The sequence below is a fragment of the Leuresthes tenuis genome, unplaced genomic scaffold, assembly GCF_036924035.1.
Source record: "Leuresthes tenuis unplaced genomic scaffold, fLeuTen1.0.hap1 SCAF_5, whole genome shotgun sequence".
Classification (NCBI taxonomy): domain Eukaryota; kingdom Metazoa; phylum Chordata; class Actinopteri; order Atheriniformes; family Atherinopsidae; genus Leuresthes; species Leuresthes tenuis.
In genome coordinates this window covers 3,390,384-3,405,460 of record NW_027325359.1, presented here as the reverse complement: position 1 = coordinate 3,405,460, position 15,077 = coordinate 3,390,384, and the positions used below count along the sequence as shown (strand labels likewise).

The 15,077-nt window shown below is 42.3% G+C and overlaps 3 protein-coding genes across 6 annotated transcripts in view; 1 reads left to right on the top strand and 2 right to left on the bottom strand.

Moving 5' to 3' along the window:
• The window catches only part of mob2a (MOB kinase activator 2a), a 53,217-nt gene extending 50,915 nt beyond the window's left edge, over positions 1–2,302 (top strand). For all 4 annotated transcript variants that reach the window (XM_072385525.1, XM_072385526.1, XM_072385524.1 and 1 more), the window contains exon 5: positions 480–2,302. In XM_072385525.1, the coding sequence (XP_072241626.1) occupies positions 480–793 (314 nt within the window). In that variant the 3' untranslated portion in view covers positions 794–2,302. The remainder of the gene's footprint in view (positions 1–479) is intronic.
• A 998-nt stretch (positions 2,303–3,300) lies between these two features.
• On the bottom strand, positions 3,301–5,327 carry kcnj11 (potassium inwardly rectifying channel subfamily J member 11). Its single transcript, XM_072385520.1, has one exon. The coding sequence runs from the start codon at positions 4,770–4,772 to the stop codon at positions 3,612–3,614; it is 1,161 nt and encodes a 386-aa protein (XP_072241621.1). The 5' UTR covers positions 4,773–5,327; the 3' UTR covers positions 3,301–3,611.
• Positions 5,328–5,984: 657 nt separating this feature from the next.
• abcc8 (ATP-binding cassette, sub-family C (CFTR/MRP), member 8) overlaps positions 5,985–15,077 on the bottom strand; it is a 56,038-nt gene continuing 46,945 nt past the window's right edge. Inside the window, exons 28-39 of the mRNA XM_072385497.1 lie at positions 14,691–14,918; positions 14,277–14,369; positions 13,241–13,343; positions 12,823–12,936; positions 10,988–11,108; positions 10,353–10,483; positions 10,190–10,268; positions 9,884–9,992; positions 9,087–9,190; positions 7,646–7,779; positions 6,798–6,860; positions 5,985–6,271 (exon numbers count right to left, since the gene is read on the bottom strand). Of these exons, the coding sequence (XP_072241598.1) occupies positions 6,134–6,271; positions 6,798–6,860; positions 7,646–7,779; positions 9,087–9,190; positions 9,884–9,992; positions 10,190–10,268; positions 10,353–10,483; positions 10,988–11,108; positions 12,823–12,936; positions 13,241–13,343; positions 14,277–14,369; positions 14,691–14,918 (1,417 nt within the window). The 3' untranslated portion in view covers positions 5,985–6,133. The remainder of the gene's footprint in view (positions 6,272–6,797; positions 6,861–7,645; positions 7,780–9,086; positions 9,191–9,883; positions 9,993–10,189; positions 10,269–10,352; positions 10,484–10,987; positions 11,109–12,822; positions 12,937–13,240; positions 13,344–14,276; positions 14,370–14,690; positions 14,919–15,077) is intronic.

Genomic DNA, 15,077 nt, shown 5'->3' with positions numbered 1-15,077 from the left:
GGGGATAACAACGGAGAAAAGAAAAGAAGAAATAAACCAATACGCACCGGGCAGGTTGGTCTGCAGTATGATGCAAAGAGGATGAGAACAAAAAGGCTGCAGCTTCACGTTCCACCTTTTTCAGTCCGTAGAAAATCTTTATGCTATTTTCGTTGACATTTAAAAAAAAAAGAAGAAAGAAAGAAGTTATTGAAAATATCTTCTGGTCAGTGACCTGTGACCGAGACAGAAAACAGACCAGAGCAAATATTTATTGTCATTTGATAGAATTGTAGCGCCCAGTTGTCAAAGGAAATTAGAATCTACTGAAAGTTAAATGTTTTTCTCTTTCTTTGGCCTGAAGCTTAGACAGGTTTGGTTTGGTCTTCTCACACGATGTGTCAACAGCAGATTTGACCTTTAATCTTTTCTCCCTCGTGGTGATTCGTCATAAACCAGTTTCTCTTGTCTGCTTTTATTTGCCTCCCTTCTTCCTTTAGGCAAAGAGTTCCCCAACTCGTTCGAGTCCTTGGTAAAGAAGATCTGCCGGTACCTATTCCACGTGCTGGCTCACCTCTACTGGGCGCACTTTAAAGAGACGGTGGCTATGGACCTGCAGGGCCACTTGAACACTCTGTATGCACATTTCATCGTTTTCGTAAGGGAATTCAACCTGGTCGACCCCAAGGAGACCTGTATCATGGACGACCTCTCCGAAATCCTCTGCATCCCCGCGCCGCTGCCCGCCCCGGCCTCCTCCGCCCCAGCCTCAGCACCCTCCCCCTCTTCACAAAACCATGTGACGGAAAGATGAGCGGGGAGATGGCGGCGAGACAGCGGCCCCGAGGGTGATAGAAGATAAGATAGAGGCGAGAAGGAAAAACAGCCTGGCCCCCTTCCTCGGTGCAAGCAGGACTTAAGAGACCTTCCACTACCCTTATATTTCGCTACGACACCAACCAAGCAGCCGGAGGGAAAGAGGGGGAGGGTTTTCTGGGGGTTTGGGGTGGCGGGGAGGGGTTTGTCACGCCAGCAGGAATTGGCGTGAGCGTTCCTCCCAGGGACAAATCCCTCCCATCTTCTCTGCAATTTAAACTAGGAACAAAAAGTATGTGTATATTTTATTTTTGGTTTTTATTTTCCTTTTATTTTTTGTTGGAAGTTTTATTCAGTTTTATTTTTCGTTGCTGGAGGGTTGTGCAGTGTGTCTGTCCGCCTCCCTCCATCCTCTACCTAGCATACAGTACAGGGGGTGGGGGGGCTCTGCTTTGCTTCGACCTACTATTGTACAGTGTTGTAATGTGTGGAGAAAAGGCGTCTCTGCTCGCCTGCAGGCTCGTTCTTCCCTCCTCCGGCAGCGGGAGGCCGCCTGCAGGCGCACGGCCACTACGCTGGCCAGTAGGGAGCCACGTTACCGCCCGACGGGGCGACACTAGCCAATCACTGTTTGGGTTGTTTATGTGGGGGATGATTAAAGCGCTTCCTACTCAGGACTCGACAGAATAAGTCACTGCTGCCAGAGAGGAGTTCCTCTCATTTTCATTCTGTCCCTTGTTCATCAGACTGCTCAGTCCTCCGTATGACAAACGCTGATCGAGTTTAACCGCAGAATACTCGCATAATGACCGCATAACAAACATGTCCTACAGCCTACCTGCAAGGGGCAGCAAACGTGTCGAGGACGCCACAGAAAGAGGGAGACCAAGAAGAAAAGACTGTATGCTAGACATTTAATCACATCAGTGAAGTGATACTTTGAGTCAGACTGGTGCCCATTTAAGGTTTATGACGGCTGTGTGCTGGTGTTCAGCACAACGGCAACACCACCACCCACTCCAGCAGCACAGAAGGACAAAGACATGAGGTCATGTCTGCAGGCCGGAGAGACGGATGGAGACAGATAGGAGGGGTGGGAAAAGGTGCAAAGCTGCTCTGCTGTATGACAGTCACCAGTACTCCCAGCGCAAGACTAAACACTTTTACGTTTACCAGCCCCTTTAAATTTACTTTTTAAAAAGATTATCAGAGAAATATTAGTTTGGAAGTGATAACAGTGATATTGTCACACATGTATAGAAAATGCACAGTCTGCTTGGACTTTACTGTACAAAGAATCACGAGTGGGTTCTGTCAGATATAGCCTCTGTATGGAGGAGGATTGGATTTATAATTCTCCTTTTTAATTTATTTTAATTCTTTCTTTTTTTTTGCAGGGTTCCTCAGTTCTGGCTCGTTTTTATGTATTTTAATTATTAACTAAGTTAAAAGCAATTTAATATTTTAAGCTCTGCGGATTATAATCTAATAAAAGAGATAAATGCCACCCTGTCTCTGTCTCTTATTAAGCTTGTGTCAAACGATGGCGTTGTGTTTGCAAACTGTTTTCAGGCAGTTTTCTATGGAGCAGCTTTGAGTTTATGGTTAAAAAAAAAAAAAAACTGGCTGCATGTTGGAAAACTTCAGATATATTTGCTTATTTGTTTGTGAATTTTGCTCCAAACTAAGGTGATGTGCCTAACTTTAAGTTAAGGCACATCACCTTAAATGTTCCCTTGTGGATGGAAATTATGTAGCTTATAGCAGATGTATAGTTTTCAGAACAAATTATGAGAAACTCTTGTTAAATGCCTCATAAATTCCATTTAAACTGTGTCCCCAGAGATGGAGGAAGTACTTAAGTAAAAGTAGTAATCCCACTGTTAAGAAGTAGTGTTGGATCTAGAAAAGCTGACGCCAAAATAAATCTTTTAGAAAAATGTGTATATGTAAGATAGTGGAAACAAAATTTCATCAGGTGCTGCTCTTAAATACAGTTAAATGTACTCAAACTTTACTTTTCCATTTTATGCCACAGAATACTTCAACACTGCTACATTTCGGAGGGAATTATGATTTTTTTATTCAACCATATTTATTAAAGAACTTATTTCAAGAAGAATTTGCACAAAGGTTGAAATACAGCACAAAGTTTAAGACTAAACCAGTACTTTCCTATCTTTTGTCTTATCTCAGTGTGTAATCAAGGTGACATTTCAAGTAACTTGATGGTTTAGAGCTCCACCAAAATCCACCTAAAAATAAATCAAATTTACGTTGATCTATAAAATATGTATTTGTAGACTGGGCTCTATTCTCATTTCACTAACTTGTTTTATTAAATAGATCTATTGTGGAACAAAAACTACAATATATGCCTTTGAACTGTATATAAGTACAAAGAAGCACAAAATAGAGTAAATGAGTAAATTTACTTTTCATCATCGTCAATTTTTAAATTTTATACACCCAATCGTCCTTTATGGCCCGTAAACCCACAACACATTTGACATTGAACATTTCCTTTACTACTATCAAATCCATGCAGTCACTCATAATTATAAAAGAGCAAACTATTCACTCTGGATACCAGGGCTCATATCTTACACTCATAATCATCTCATAACCATCAGTGCATTATCACTCTGACCCTGAGTTAAAGAAGTCTCGTGCATACATTCGTGCTCGTGGACAGATCTATTGTAGACATTGTGGATTGTTGACTGCCAATCCATAATATTCTTATTATAAAATAAATATAACCCTAACCAACAGTCCGTTGTCATACAAAATGCAGACAAACACTGACCATCACCTCACTGGCTCTCCATTCTGGACCTGCGGACCACCGCCGTGGCCCGCCGCCTTCTTACGGAGGCCCGCAAGGTGACGCCCTCGTTCAGCTTAAACCGGGCGATGCCACCTGCTTCGTCCAGCTTCTTCGCGCTACAACACGGTGTCGGGACTTTTACTGTGTTGCCGAACTTGGAATAGTCCACCGCGTACATGCCGTCTTCCTCGGAGACTGTTGGCACGAAGCGCTGCCCCCACAGGATCTCCTCCGACACGTAGGAAGTCCTGGCCTGCGTGGTGATGCCGGTGGTCTCGACCACCCCCTCCAGCACTACGATTACCTCCACGTCCTGGTACTGCAGGTCATTCGGTGACAGTTCGTACAGGGGGCTGGCCTTGTCGATCACGTGGGAGATGATGAGGGGAGACACCAGGAAGATCCCGTTGGTGCCCACCGGGTTATCCATGTGGATGTCGATTTGGTCTAGCGGCACCATCTCTCCCTCTTCGGTGGTGGTTCGCTTGACCACCTGCATCCGCACGGTGGCGCTGATTATCATGCTTTTCCTCAGGTCTCCTATGCGGATCATGAAGCATAGCTTGTTGTTTCGGACGCAGATGACAGCGTGTTTGCTGAAAATGAGCGTCTCTGCGCGCCGGTTGGCCTGGGCAGTTTTCATGAAGATGCAGCCGAGCATGATGGCGTTGATCACCAGTCCTACGATGTTCTGCACTATGAGGATGATTATGGCGGAGACGCATTCTTCTGTGATCATCCGACCCCCGAAACCTATGGTCACCTGGACTTCTATGGAGAACAGGAAAGCAGAGGAGAAGGAGCGAATGTCCGTTACGCACGGAACAAAGCCGTCTTCTCTCTGGTCCAGGTCACCGTGCGCAAAAGCAACGAGCCACCAGATCATCCCGAACAGAAGCCAGCTGCACAGGAAAGACATGGTGAAAATGATGAGCGTGTGGAGCCATTTCAAATCCACCAGGGTCGTAAAGACGTCCTGCAAGAATCGACCCTGTTCTCTGATGTTGGTGTGCGCTACATTGCAGGCGCCGTTCTTTGCGACGAATCGAGCCTTCCCTTGTTTACACTTGAACTTGGGCTGCAGCACATCCTCAGCTAAACGTGTCAACAAGTAATCCTCAGGAATAATTCCTTTCCTGGACAACATTGCGCTCCCATACTATGTACTCACAGCCTCCAGGCTTCGAATTGACTGTATGTCTGAATGAAAGACGGATTCTTCTCCTCTCTTAGTGCCTCCTCTTGGCCCTGGCCGGGGTCTGGTCCTCGGCAGCTATCAGGTGCAGGAGGGAGAGTCTTGTTTTCCTCCGTGTTCTGGAGATATGCGCGCCCCTCACGTTCCGGATCAGGCGCTTCAGGATTGTAAAGTCCCATCAGGGGAATCTTCTTCCAGCTCCACAGCTGCCACCGTCACTCACAACACCAACCGATATGGCATAGCCGCGCCGCCCAGCCACACCGTGCGCACTCGTCGCCGCCTTACGCGTAAAGAAGATTGGGTGATAGGTAAAACGTTGATGCTGGAGCGTAATTGGCCTGTGAGTGGAGTTTTATGACATTTAGATGAGGAGGCAGGCTCATGTTGCGTATTTGGTTCTCTGCTGACTTCGACACTCCACTGTAGCTCGGTAACATGAGATGGAGACGTGAGGTGGAGACGCAGTCCCTCCCCCAACATCCGCTCCGTGCCCTTCCTGTGATTTTCAGTTGCCGTTTTGAACACAACTATCGCGCTATTATGTCTCTATAAAGACCCCACATGGCGCTGCAGTTCATTTACTCACCCTGATCAAGCCCAACAGGCAAGACTCAAGAAAGTGTGTCAAGACTCAACCTTTCCCTCTCCTCATACATCAGCTGCTGTCTCAAAGGAGCAGCAAAAAAAATGGCTCCTCCATTTCTTTCACCCACAAAGAATCGACGTGCAACAAAGGCTCACCATTCTTGCGTGAAAGGGTTTAATGGGGATGAGTGAATGGCCTCTCACAGAAAAACCGCTCAGTTGCACTGCCTAAACCCTCAGGCAGCTCATATTCTGAATATGTAATGGTTGGAATATAGGCCACTCAACTGTAAGTCTATCTCAGGCTACTTTACCTCAGGGACCACACACACGAACATCCCAGGAACCAGATATAGGTCTTTTTTGACATCCAGTTCTTAAATTTAAAAGTTTCCTGCCCCTTTTATTCTTTCATCCATGCAAAGGCACAGTGTTATGCAATTGTCAGCTTGGCTCCAGGTCGTTTCTAACCTGAAATCCTGTGAAGTCTCACACAAACAAAACACACTGATTACCTCAGTCATCACCCCACTGTTTTCCCCACACAACCGTAAAAACAAACTGATGATAATTTATGTTTTATTAACAAAGAATTAATATATGTCTATGTACAAATATAATACAACATGATTAAAAAATAAAAGGAATATATATATATATATTCCATGGTACAATTGCACTTTGAATGTCTTCCTTTAACACTTCCATGCTTTCCTCTTCTTGTGCTACTTGTCTGCCCGCACGAAGGAGGCGAAGACGCTGTCCTCCCTGTCCAGCAGGGCCTGGGGAGTGTCGTACTCCAGGATGATCCCCCGCTTCATCACAATCACCAGGTCTGCATTGAGGATGGTGTGGACGCGATGCTGTGTGGTGGAGGGGAAGAGACTCATTACTGCACTGCGCAGCACCCAGAGAGACTCCAACAAGCACTACCAGGAAATCAAACTGTTCAGAGCTGAGATGCTGTGATTTGATGTTTCACAATTCAGTGAGTTTGGAATTTAAATTGGCCGCTTGTTACATTTAAGTAGGAGATTAGAAGGGAAGTCGGGGTTTCTCAGCAGTTAATACTGAGGGTTACAGTGGGTTCCAGGTCACCTTTTTCTTCTCCAAATCATTTCATAAGAATGATCCAAAGCTCTTAACAGTTTTGTAAAATATTTTCGCTTTGAATAACAGTAAGGATAACTCATGCATCTGCTCTGATTCCCTTGTTTTCTGCCTTTTTCATTTGTAGCTCAGTATCTGCAGCCAAGCATTCATTTTCAGGTAATTCATTAGCAGTGCAGGAGGAAGGTCATTTCTCTCAGAGGGGGAAAATGCTGAGCTGTGCGTATTACTGTAAATACCTATGTAAGAAACTGGTGCAGTGTGGGAGGAAGGACTCACCGCTATAATTACGACTGTTCGGTCAGCAAAAGCAGTCATCACCACTTTCTGCAGGATGCTCTCCTGAGGGATGAAGAGAGAGAGGAGGATGGTTCAAATGGGCACACTTTCATCTAGACTTTGAATCAAAGTCAATGTAAAGAACCTTTTAATCATAATCTCACTTGCTTCATGTTGGTGAAAAATGATCACAGTTTCCACAATTTTTTTTAAAACTGTCCCCTCTCCTGTTCCTCATCTTGTTCCGGGATGAAAGCAGTACTGTGTTTCTTTGAGGGCCGTGCTGTTACAGAAGATCCAACCGACTCTCTTTGTGTCCGAACATGTGTGTGTGGCTCTTAACTGAGATGCAGCTATTCACTGACACTGCCCTCAGGTTCTTAGTTTTTAACTTTGATTCTATATTTTTCTCTTTCTCCTTCATGCCTAACTTTTCTTTCACTCTACACTCATTTTACTTTCTGTGATACTAATTTAATATTTAAATTCTTTTCACTAATGTTTTCTGTCGTCATCAACAGCTTGGATTTTAATTTAAGATAAGTTGAGGGTCACAGAAACGGATTTCTTCAATTCTTGTCACATGATTACAGCTTTGAACTTAGAATGTCAGTACGCATATATATATATATATATATATATATATATATATATATATATATATATATATATATACCTCCATCTTTCTTGTTTTTCATTGCTGTGGCGACGGGTACAAATGACCCAGTGAACTGTAGTTCTTTTGCTTTCTCTATCTCTGCTTTTTTAATTTCCTGCTCCTGCCCTTCCATCACGCCTCCTCTCCACCTACAGCCTTAAAGGTGCTCTGTTGTGAGTTGCTCACTGACCGTCGCCATGTCGAGGGACGCTGTGGCCTCATCCATGATGAGGATGCTGCTCTTCCTCACGAAGGCTCTGGCCAGACAGAACAGCTGTCGCTGGCCCTGACTGAAGTTTTCTCCTCCCTCTGTCACAATGGCATCTGAGGGCACAATCAAACTTTAATACACAAAATATAACAAAAAAACATTTATTATTGTATTAATGTACTTTAGTAACAAATCTAAATATTTATGCCACTGTTTTCAGTTTATCTGTGCACCAGATTGAATTCCATATAGGAGATAGGTGACTTGTTAAAGGCCAGTTTCTGTCACAATAAGCCATCTGTGGCTTTAAAGCAGCACAGATTCATATAAAATGTTTTTGATCCATTTTTTATGCAAGATTTGGACAAAAATCCCAAAGAAATGTGTCAAACAGATCAGAGCGCCGTGGACAACATACAAATCTGTCCTCATGAGCATAATGATAGGTCACAACAGTTAGACTTTTTTAACCCCTAAGATTGCTCAATAATTAAAGTGAAATTATTAATCTGACCCATTCTGCGTAAAAGTACCTCTTACTTGATGAATAATTCCCAAGTGGCTAGAATAAATGGCTCTTCCACCAGAAAAATCAATGAAAAAAAAAAATTCTAGAAAATCAATGAGATAAGTTTATAATGAGGTCTCAGTTGGTCTGACTGTATATTCACCCTCATGACTCCTCTTTCACTGCAGTACCAAAGAGTTCTCCTCATTAATGATAACTTTACACTTTAAAGTGCTTCGTATGCAACTTCAGTACCGCTCTGTAATTTTTAACAATGAAAAGACAAACTTACTTTACCATTAACTCCTTGGTCACAGATGATTAGCTTATTTCAGATCTGGCACCCCTGAACGAAATCTAAATCCATGAGTAGCTATAGCTACAACATGCTACACCCTAACACACACACATTTGTTAGTGTCACATACAATAAGACAGGTGAAAGCAGGTTTCTGTCTGTGTGGCGGAAAGACACCAAGATGAGAAGCAGTTCAAGAGCAGCTGATGGCTCCTTTCTTTTTTTATGACAAATTGCAGAGGACAAAAACGGAGCGATAAATTGTGAATGAGTAAGAGCTAAACTAGTGCTTGGAGCAGAGACGAGGTCCCTATGTACCAGCATACCAAGTGTTCATGTGTTTGAGGAGTGGAAGAGGTTCATGGCTCTTGGCCAATATCTGATCCGACTCTGAGGCTGACTCTGCAGCAGCCTGCAGCTGTCAGATCTGCTGCATCAGAACCTGTTAAAAATTGATGCTCATTTAACCTGATGCAGGACATTGATCCCTGAGCTGTGACACTTGATGACCACAATGTGTATTTTATCACAGAGAAGGAATTACTGCATGCAGCATGTCTCTTTTGGAATGAATATGAACATGTGTGTTTGTGTTTGAACACAGACACACTCACCCAAGCCTCCTGGCAGGGTTTTAACAACAGGCTTCAGTTGAGCAATCTCCAGTGCTTCCCACAGCATCTCATCAGTCGCCTTCATCTCAGGGTCCAAATTGAACCTGCAAACATGCACATGTACATGCACAAGCTGCATTTAGGGTTGAAGTCATGTTCATTTAAGCCTTCAGGTAATTTCTGATTAAGCCAACTACATTTGGTCCCAAAGAACCATTGAAAAACTGACAAATATCAGTTGTTATGTTGTCTGATGAATAATCCAAAACATAAAGGTGTTCAGTTTGCGATGTAAAAGTAATACAGTGATTTTTCACATTTGATAATCTGAAACTAGAGAGAGTTTAAATATTTTATTTATAACCACTGTTTGTACATTTATCCTCAGTGTTAAGCATCAACAAACCCCTGCATGGCCAGCTATCATTACCAGACTGACACAAAGCATGTAAAGAAAAAATAAACTTTATGATGAGCTGTTTGTAATTTGAGTGACTGAAATAACTGCGGTCATACAGCATCATGCAGCATTTCTAAATTCTTCTTCATCTGTTCTCCAGCATGACAAGACTTTTTATGGTCAGTGTCGCTGAGGTCTAAAAATAAACTGCTCCACTGGAGTATTCAGAGGAATGGTCTCTTATCTAAAACCAGCTCTCCTCATGTTTTAGAAAAGTGTCATTGAAGTGTGGCTCAGTGTGCCAACTGGAAATGTTCTGCGTGTCCCTCCACTTCCTTAAAAGTGTTGTCAGTATGGTCAAATCTAAACTGTGGTTCTTATTGATAGTTCACTGTACCGGATGGTGCCACTGAACAGGATGGGGTCTTGGAGGATGATGGATAGCCGAGACCTGAGGGTCTGCAGAGGCAGCTTGGAGATGTCAATGTTGTCAATCACAATCCTCCCTGTGGGAGAAAGAAGAAGACAATTATACGAGGCATTGGAAAAATAAGTAGATTTCAGCCTTTTCTTCACCGATAAACACATTTTTCTTGTTTCGTCTTACATTCAGATCCTTTAATAGTATCTGAATTGTTGTAAAATCTTGTTACTTTTCTTTCAGTATCTCTGAGCTGGTGTGAGACTGAAGTTCATATTTTACCCTCAAACATGTCAACCATACGAAAGAATGCCAAGGAGAAAGAAGATTTGCCGCTGCCAGTCCTGCCACAGATCCCCACCTGAAAACAAACAAAGTCACCATGATCGTGTTTTATCACCAATTTGCCTTTAGACAAACACACTGGTGTCCTTGGTCTGGTTACCTTCTGACCGGGGCTAACGTCTGCGTTGACATTTTTGAGCACAGGCTTCAGCGTGGCGTCGTAGCGTACACTCAGGTTCTGGATCTTGATTTCTCCCTGCCGGGGCCATCCGTCAGGGACCTGAGACACAGCTGAGACACACGGAAACGTTACGGGAGGATTCTTAAGCTCTTATATATCGAGAATCAGAAAAACTGAAGTTACAACTGTTTCTACTGTCCTATTGGTACCACAAGTGTTTTGGCTCTTATCGCTGCATTTGTAAGAAGATGTCCTCACAGTCATTTAATAAAGTGATTAAATATCATAAAACAACGAAATAAAAGGCACGGAGCACTTTGGGAAACTCATGAAAAGAAAAATACATGTATTCAAAACAAATTATTGGTGGAAAATTTAAACAAACCGCTTTAAAAAAAAAAGAAAGAAAGAAATCTGATGAGGAATATAGACAGAATCCTCATGAGATTTATGATATCCAACATGGCTTGACTGTAATTAAAAGTTGGGCTGAGTTTGAACCTCACCGTGACTGAGGAAGAAATCACAAAAAACATCTAAAAAAAGAGCAAAGGTGTGCTTAAAGAAAGAAGGTTTTATTTGAAGGCAAAGTGTGACTGGATTGCTGCACTCACTGAGGAGTCCCTCGTAATTCTCCGGTTCAGTTTTGAGCAGGCCATTAATCCTCTTGACCGAGCCAAGCTGCACTTCCATGTCTGCCAAATTACGCACCATCCAGTTCATGTAGTTGGACACCTGATACACGAGAGGAGAGAGGAGGAGGGAGAGCTGGGTTGGGTAAATGTCAGCGTTCGGTGCTTTCAGTCTGGACACTGCTGTACGATTGTACTGGAGACTGTAAGAGACTCACGTTCCTGTATGTTTTGGCCTGAACACACAGTGTGAGTCAAGTTATAACATGCACAAAATCTGTGTCTCCACAAAGTCAAATTGGCATCCCTTCGAGGAGGTGATTCATTAGATAGTTTGTTTTGGAAATAGTTGAAAGATTTAGGATAAATGTTTAATTATCTATTTGACTCAAATGAGGATCCCGTAACAACAAAATACTATGAAACAGAAACAAGCCTGAACTGACTGAGAATTTTGATTTCAAAATGATTTCCAGAACTTCATTAACTACAAAGAGTCATGCAGTTAACTGGGATTAAAAACTGAATTACTTAACAGCATAATTAGTTCTGTCAAGTGATTAATCGCAGCACAGCTTCCATATTTCTTATTATAATTTATTTTAATATCAGATTAGAAAAAGTTTTATGCAAAGGTTTTGGCATCTTGCAGGTCAGTTATTAGCAACACCCACCAAAGCAACTGTTGAAGCTTGTGAATGTATTTGGTAGCCAGTGTTTTTGGGGTTTTTTCATAGAGAAGTCGATGCAGACATTTTTCTGATGTTTAGGTTGAGGTACTATGAGAGTCACACCAAAGCTGCCAGCTTGCACCTTTTCAGGTAGTCCATCGTGGATTTTCAAGAGTGTTTAGGATCATTATCCTGTCATAAAAGTCAACCTCTTTTCATCTTTATCTTTTTAACAGATGGTGTGATGTTTGCCTCCACAGTTTTACTCCTCCCAGTGACATCATCCGTATGCAGCTGGCAGCAAAACGAGCCCAAGCCATCATCAATCCAGGGCTGAACAGCTGGAGAGGTGCATTCTACAATCCTTTCTTTGCACATTTACCTCTGCTCATTGGAGCCAATTTATTCTATTTTAGCTTCATCATACGCCAGGCCTTTGTTTTTTAATGCTTCAGGCTTCTTTGGATTTTTTTTTTTGCAAACCTAAAATGAAAGGTTTTCTTCCACTGACCTTCATTGGGCAGGTGCAGCTACAGAGTCTGAAAATCTTCCAGCAGGTCTCCAAGTGTGATAGGATTCAGCTCTTAGGAAGCCGTCTTGGTCTTCCAAACTTAAAATTGACCTAAACAGTTCCTGTTTACTGTAGTTTCTTCATTACACTGCAAATTGAGGAAACAGCAATTTCCTGCTTTGTGTCCAATTGTATTAGTTTTGAGAATGTGAGGCTTTGAAATTTGCATCAGCTGGTATTTCCTAACAAACACTGTGAGCAAACCTTTTCCTTAACTCACGATCTCAATGAGTGTCCAAACTTTTGCAAAGTGCTCCTTTCCACTTTTGCAATAGAAAAGTATTCAAAACATAGATAATACATTAATCTTGATTAAAATGGTGAAAACAGTGGTCTTTAAACCTTCTGTCTTTCGGAGATGATTACATTTTCAACATGTTTAACTCCTCACAGTAACTTTTTGTTTTGTTTATCATCAGTGTTATACAGAAAAAAGGGATGTGTGCTGATTAATATTTGGTACGATTATTATTAATCTAAATGAAGAAGAGCTCCTTTAATATGTTTGGTATGGATGCACAAAGTTCAGATAAACCTAAAAACTTTGATAAGCAATAAAACACGTCTACACTCACCATGAGAGCATACGTAAGTCCGAGCCCCACCAGACCAGGTGACAGCTGGTTATAGAGAGAGTTTGTGATGGAGGCCACAGCTGCCACCAACACCACACAGGCTCCGACGTACTCCTGCAAGATTTCACCATTACAGCAAATAGATAAGAACACGTCTCTATCCATTCACAAACAGCTCAAGGTTTGTAACCTTGCTGATGTGTAACCCAAGGAGGAGTGAGCAGCAGCCGATACATAAAACATGACATGAAGCCTGCAGATTGTGTCAATAAGAGAATCTGATATTCAATATTTCAATAACCCAACAGAGGGAGCAGTTACCCAACAACGTCTACATGAATGTGAACCAGACATGTGTCACACAGTGAAGCAGAACTGAGCTGAATTTGATAGATCTGAACAGCAGATGGGGCATTACCATACGGACTTCCAGCCAACGGTTGGCTGCCGTGAGGAACAGTGAGGCGATGTTGTTGGCATCAGTGAACTGGAGCAGCCTCTGCCTGAATCTCGGCTCGTACCTGCCAAGGGAGAGAAATTAGATTAAAATGTACTGCTTGTGTGTTTACTGTTCACCTGACAGCAACTTTTCCCTTCTGCCCGACTCAATGTCAATGACAAAAATAGAAATCTCATCAGGAGGATGATTGAGTTTCAGGACTGAGCCTCTGAAAGTAAAATCCAATATTTGAAAAAGTGCTCTTAAACTTAAACTACTCGTATATCAAGAGCAAAAAAAAGATCTGTAAGAAGGACAAGCATATATCTAAACTAATCTGAAAGTCAAACATATGTACCAGAGGCTTTGCTTGTTTGTGTTTGAAAGTGCATTACAGACTTGAATCTCTCCCTCAGTCATAATTTTTACTTTCCTTGAAATTAACTCAAAGAGGTGCCTTTCTAAAAGAGAGAGAACTCAGTTGCTGCAGCAGACCATATTTTTACAGCAAAAATCCAGGGTCCTACACAATGGAGTCGTGTTTTTCTTAGACACATTGCCTTCCTGTTAAAAGTTTGTATAAGTTTGACTGTATGAAAAAAAAGGATGTCACAAGTTCTGTTAAATGAAGCCAATGGGAAAATCCCCAGGTCCAGTACAACTGATGGTTTTTGGACAGTGGCCCTAAAACCTCTGTGGTTCAACAGATTTCAAATGTATCAAGTTCTTTCATGAAAAAGTCAGCATCCTCTATATGTCGGCAATGTGTCATCAGCTTAATTTACTGATTATTTTGAGAGCAATTCTATAATCCACAATACATCCTTTGTATGCATAAATACCACATTATCAGATAAAGCTGACTCATGGTACAGCTGCTCCAACAGATAGACCAAAAAACACAGACAAACAATTTATGGAGAACAAAAAATAAATAAATCTGGTTCTGGTCATTCAGCCTTACGTGTACTGCTTACAACTTCCCTTTACAAGCCAAAAATGTGTCAGTTATTACCTGAGGGCTCTTATAGTGGTGAGACCCTCCACTGTCTCAGAGAAGTGTGAAAGTAAAGGGAGTTGGGTGCCGTCCTCCAACTGCTGCAGGTCCCTGAAACAGAAAAATATCACCTGAAGCAATGCTCAAATCACACCCAGTATAAGATTGGGGGAATAGGGACTTTAATCTATAAGAAAACAAAATAAGATCAGGGTCTGACAATATACCGTGTCACACAACAGGAAGATGTAAAAATGCATTCTTATATCAGTCTTTCAGGACATCTTTTAAGAACAGTAAACACAATTTTGTTGATTCAATTTGAACCAAGTAAGAATTCTCCGTCCCACTGGGCCCAGTTCATGATCTTATAAAAGCAACAAACCCATCAGTATGTCTGAAATAGTCATGCCTCTGTCCTGCCCAACTCACCTGGAGGCCATTCGGAAGTATTTCTGGATGAAGTAGCAGGCGACAGCCAGTGGAAGGAGGGCGATGAGAAAGACGGGTGTCACGTAGGTGATGACACCCAAAGCAGACACGCACAGCAGTGTGGAGCGGGAGAGGCACTCCAAGGTGGTGGGGATGTGCTGGTCGATGGTGTTTGTATCTGTGGAAAACCTGTTCAGGATGCTGCCGAGAGGGGTCGTCTCAAACAGCCTGGAGCAGCGAAGAAAAAAAAGGCAAATCTAAAACTGTTAACTTCATTTAAAAGAAGCACAACATGCTCAACTGTAACTGCAAATCAAATTAATTACTATGATGAACATTCGTCACTAATTAGTTTTATTCTAGTTTTATTCTAGTTTGTAATTCAAG

Bases quoted from the DNA above. Each gene is read 5' to 3' on its own strand.
- kcnj11 (XM_072385520.1), bottom strand. From the start codon at position 4,772: ATGTTGTCCAGGAAAGGAATTATTCCTGAGGATTACTTGTTGACACGT.